Source organism: Dromaius novaehollandiae, chromosome 30, assembly GCF_036370855.1.
Source record: "Dromaius novaehollandiae isolate bDroNov1 chromosome 30, bDroNov1.hap1, whole genome shotgun sequence".
NCBI classification, from domain to species: Eukaryota; Metazoa; Chordata; class Aves; order Casuariiformes; family Dromaiidae; genus Dromaius; species Dromaius novaehollandiae.
Window position 1 is genome coordinate 3,197,365 of NC_088128.1, and position 5,044 is coordinate 3,202,408.

At 54.0% G+C, this 5,044-nt stretch overlaps 1 protein-coding gene across 1 annotated transcript; it reads left to right on the plus strand.

The window, feature by feature from the left end:
- Positions 1-1,783: 1,783 nt before the first annotated feature.
- LOC135324052 (olfactory receptor 14A16-like) lies at positions 1,784-2,743 on the plus strand. Its single transcript, XM_064499486.1, has one exon. The coding sequence runs from the start codon at positions 1,784-1,786 to the stop codon at positions 2,741-2,743; it is 960 nt and encodes a 319-aa protein (XP_064355556.1).
- The last annotated feature ends 2,301 nt before the right edge of the window (positions 2,744-5,044 follow it).

The window sequence follows — 5,044 nt, forward strand, 5'->3', positions numbered from 1 at the left end:
GAGATTAATAGGTTTGTGAGAAACCTCAGCAAGCTGCTTCATCCCCACGTTAGCCTAGAGACAGCATCAATATCAGCTTTGTGGCCCCATAGGACTTTATGTGACCTGTTCCTTAGGACGTGCATGCACAGAGGTGCCCCTGGAGAGTGCTCTAATCCAGGAGGTTACCGTAGGTCAGAACTGAGCACACATGGAGGGTGGGATGGGGTCTGGGAGCACTGACAGGGAAAAGATGCTGGGACAGAGAAAGAGCTGCCAGCAGGGACAGCGCCAGGCAGCAGAGATGGCCAGCCAATGAGAGGGAACTGCTAACAGAATCATCATGGCAGGATGGATTTGGGCAAGTCTTGGTCGGTCCCTCCAATGCTTCCTCTGAGCAAGCTGCCCCTGTCTCCCCTCCCACCCAGCAGAGCCTCTGCCCTGACAGCCATGGGGTCCAGGGCATGAGCCCCCTCCTCTGCAGGCAGACCTCCAGCAGAGGAGAGGGGCATCTTTCCTGCTATGGGTCCATTTTGGGCTGCCCGACAAAGGTGCTGAGAGTGACTGCCCAGTGATGTCACCGTCTGCAAGGTGACATGCCCAGCTGGGTAAAGTGAAGGCTTTCCCAAGTGTCCCTCTCTCTCTCTCTCTCTCTCTTTGCCTCCTTCAGCACCAAGAGCATGATGTTGCTTCTTTTTTTCCCTCCTGTCCACGCTGTTCCTGTTCTTCTCTCGGGCTCCCTGGTGTGTGTGTGGGGGAGGGGTGTTCAGCTGCAATTCAGACACCAGCACTGCGAGTTGGGCAACAGAGGAGTCTGCATGGAAAAGAGGTTTTCCCAGCCCCCTTCTAACCTGTGTGGCTCCAGGAAATGCAGTCTGTCTGTCCCTTAAGGATAAACCATCTTCAGTCCTAATGGTCCTTTGATGGTTTCCCTGTGGTGTCCTGCCAGGCTGGGAGCTGCCCTCCAGCAAGGCACAGCTGTCTCACAGCATCTCTGTGATATCTGAGAGACCCATGAAGAAGCTGCAGAGACGCTGAGAGTATGGAGCTAGTGGTGGGCATCTGAAAAGAGCCCTGTGTGTCCTTGGCTAGAAGGGGAGCGTGGAGAGCTCCCTCAGGTGCCTGGAGAAAGGGTGAGAAATTTGGAGACCTGTACTTTGAAACTGGACTCCTCTGCCCTCATCTGGGGCTGGTTTCTTTTTAGGGTAATATCATCCTTCACTCAAACAGGTGCGAGCACAGGACAGCTGGCAAAAAGGCTGGTAGACAGCATGTCCTCACTCTACAGTCCGTGACATTGAATCCAGTCTTCTCAGGACTCACAGTAGAAATGCTGAGAATTTCTGTCTTTAAGGAACACTCCCCAGGGGGGACAAGGACATCTACTAGAAAATGAACACCATTTAAAAATCCCTAAAACTCTGTTCCTCAAACCTCCTTCTTTAAAACTTGGAGTGAAGATGCTGAAAAGCCTTTCCGTGTGATGGGTGGATTTCACCTGACAGGAACTGTGAATATCAGGGATAGTCAAACGCATTAACCCATTCCCACTACTGTACAGCAGGACTGACTCCTCTGGAGTCCACAGGCAGATGTCCCGGCTCCTCACAGCAGCACACTCAGCCAGTGCAAAGTGGAGCTCAAGCAAGGGAGCTGCACACAGATCCTCTAGGTAAAGAGAGCGTCAGTGTGGGGGATGGTATGAGAACTGAAATATTTGGGGGCTTCTTTGATTGAAAAGTCTCTCTTAACGTCTCAGTGTCTTTTCTTCTTTGGACAGTCCCCCATGCATGGAGAGAGCAAAATGTCCAACAGCAGCTCCCTCAATGAGTTCCTCCTCCTGGCATTTGCAGATACACGGGAGCTGCAGCCCTTGCACTTCTCGCTCTTCCTGGGCATCTACCTGGCTGCCCTCCTGGGCAACGGCTTCATCATCACAGCTGTAGCCTGTGACCACCACCTCCACACCCCCATGTACTTCTTCCTCCTCCATCTCTCCCTCCTCGACCTTGGCTCCATCTCCACCACTGTCCCCAAAGCCATGGCCAATTCCCTGTGGGACACCAGAGCCATTTCCTATGCAGGATGTGCTGCTCAAGTCTTCCTGTTTGTCTTCTCATTAACAGGAGAGTTTTCTCTCCTCACTGTCATGGCCTATGACCGCTACAATGCCATTTGCAGACCCCTGCACTACGGGACCCTCATGGACAGCAGAGCCTGTGTCAAAATGGCAGCAGCTGCCTGGGCCAGTGGGTTTCTCTATGCTCTCCTGCAGACTGCTAATACATTTTCAACGCCACTCTGCCAAGGCAACACCGTGGAGCAGTTCTTCTGTGAAATTCCTCAGATCCTCAAGCTCTCCTGCTCAGACTCCTACCTCAGGGAACTTGGGCTTATTGTGGTTAGTGGTTGTTTAGTCTTTGGGTGTTTCATTTTCATTGTGGTGTCCTATGTGCAGATCTTCACTGCTGTGCTGAGGATCCCCTCTGAGCAGGGCCGGCACAAAGCCTTTTCCATGTGCCTCCCGCACCTGGCCGTGGTCTCCTTGTTTGTCAGCACATCATTTTGTGCCTACCTGAAACCCCTCTCCATCTCTGTCCCATCTCTGGATCTGGTGGTGGCTGTTCTGTACTCGGTGGTGCCTCCAGCAGTGAACCCCCTCATCTACAGCATGAGGAACAAGGAGCTCAAGGAGGCACTGAGGAAACTGATTTCATGGATACTTTTCAGCAGTGGTAACATTGCCATTGCTCTTCACAAATGACTCCCTCTGTGTCCTGTACCAAGACTGAGCATTGTTTGTTCATTTTATTTTTATTATGACTATTGTTACTATTATTAGTAACATTTGTAATCCTGTTGCTACACAAATGCTTGGATTCATTCCACCTTTACTGAGACTGCTCTGTCTCACCTGGTGCCCACATAACATTGTGTTCAACACTGGGTCAGAGCTGACTCCCTCACAGTATCTCTGTAATAAAGTAGGTTCTTCCTGGTGCAGTGCTTGAAGGCTGGCTCTTCTTCCAAAACTGGTGTCAAGAGTAGGCCTTAGGAATTGCACCCAAAAATGGTGTACTGTGCAGGGTTCTCCATGGGTTCAGGAGCAAAAAGCTCATAATCTGTAACTATCTCTTAGAGACCAAGGGCTGGATTTAGGACTCCCCCATCAGTGTCCAGTGACAGTGGAGGGGATGAATGGTCACAGATTTACATACCCAGAACTGTGACACATGTTAAAGCACAGTGTCAGATGCCTGTTCTTCTGGAGGGGGAAGCAGGAGGTGCCCGGAGAGCACAGGGGATCTGCTGGGACAGCGGGTTCTTTGGGTGGGCAGTGAGTGGAGCCTCACAAAGGGAGATGTCCTCCAAGGTGGAGTCACCTAAAGGTAAAGTGTTAAACCCAGGTATCTGTGGGCAAAGGAGGACTCTGCAGTCCCAGGAGAGGCAGTGAGGAGCCAGCTGGGGTGGGAAAGGAAGATTGGAGACCCTCTGTGAAATACCAGGGGCAGGCTCTAGAGGCACTCCTGGACACAACTAGCACCCTTGGAAATGCTCCATAGTCCCTCCAAGCACCTGCCACATCTGCAGTCCCCTGGAGAGGATTAGAAGCCATGATCCTCATTTGGTTGGGTCTGATTCCCACCCTGACCAGCATGGCCAGTGCAGAGTCACCCTGTGGACCTGTGGCCTCGCAGCCTGCTTGCTTTGCAGAGCAGCACCATCAGCTCGGGGTCCTGTGGGAGAACAGGGGAGGGCTGTGGGAATGGCCAGCGAGATCAGAGGAGGAGTTGGAAGAGGTGAGAAGGAAGTGGAACTGGGCTTGACAGTGCCTTGGAGAGAAAAATGTCAACTTTTATTCCAAGAAAAAAAGGTTCGGAGTGTGGGTACACTAAAGCAAGCTCTCATTGCAGAGGCAGAAGTCCTTGCTGTCCTGGCCTCCACATGGCCTGGGAAGTGGCTGAAGAAGGATTAATTCTCCCCACCCGCCCAGCTCATCCTGCCATCATCCCTCCTGATGGGTGGCACCAAAAGGAAGGCTGGGACTCTTTGTCAGAGCTTGTGTTGAAGGAAGCAGGACCCAGGAGCCATATCAGTTTGCTGCTCTCTCTCAGGCGCTGTCCCCAGCACATGTCCTTGAGACAATCTCCCTCACCCTGCATCCTTGTCCTTACCCCAAAAGTCACCCCCAGACAAGGCTCCATGCCCATCTGGAGGACTGGGCATCCAGCTGTGAGCCTGGGAGGACAAGCCCTCTCCTGAGTCCTCTGCAGGGCTGGCAGGGAGCATGCCAAGGAGGCCCTGAGGCCGTCTACTTGGCCTGTAGACCATCCTTCTCCCATGGGAGCCCTCAAGCAGGGTGCCTCAGTGCAAAGATGCAGCAGAACTTGCTGTTGTATGAACAGAGAGGAGAAGCTGTCCCAGAAAACTGCTCACCCACCCAGTCCCTGGTACCAGCCGTCTCCAGCACTGGCCATTCCCTGTGGTCCTGCTGAGGGGTGATCTCTGACTATGACCAGCTCCATCTGCCTGCTGGGCTCAGCACCTGTATGGGGGGAATGGCTGCCTCGCCTGGCCTCTCTCCCTGGACCCGGAATCCAGCAGTCCCCAGAGCATGGCCTTCTGCTAACCCCAGGGGATGGGACAGGATGAGGGCTGGGCAGGGGCTTGGGACTGGTGGGAGGCTGCTGGGCAGGAGGGCCATGGTGGCCTGGGCACTGAGGGCTGTCATGAGGACCATGCTGGGGAGATGTTTCCCTACTCCTGAATGCACTTGGTCCTGTGCAGTGCCTGCACAGTGGGGCAGTGGGGCTGTGGGGCCACGTGCAGGGCAGCAGGTCTGGGCCAGTGCAGGAATGAGGCGCAGATGGGAGCCACAACACTCCAGGACACCCCTAATGGTCGTGGAGGGGACTCGCTGCTGCTAGCAGGGTTGGGGGTCTCTCAGGGGCTACAGCCACCAACACTGTCCACCAGTACTCCCAGACCCAGCACAGGTGGTCAGTGCCCAGCACTACAGTGCTCAGTGCCCCCCGTCCTGTGCCACCATCCTCTCTCAGGAGCA

Excerpts from the sequence above, each read along its gene's own strand:
- LOC135324052 (XM_064499486.1), top strand. The coding sequence starts at position 1,784 with ATGTCCAACAGCAGCTCCCTCAATGAGTTCCTCCTCCTGGCATTTGCA.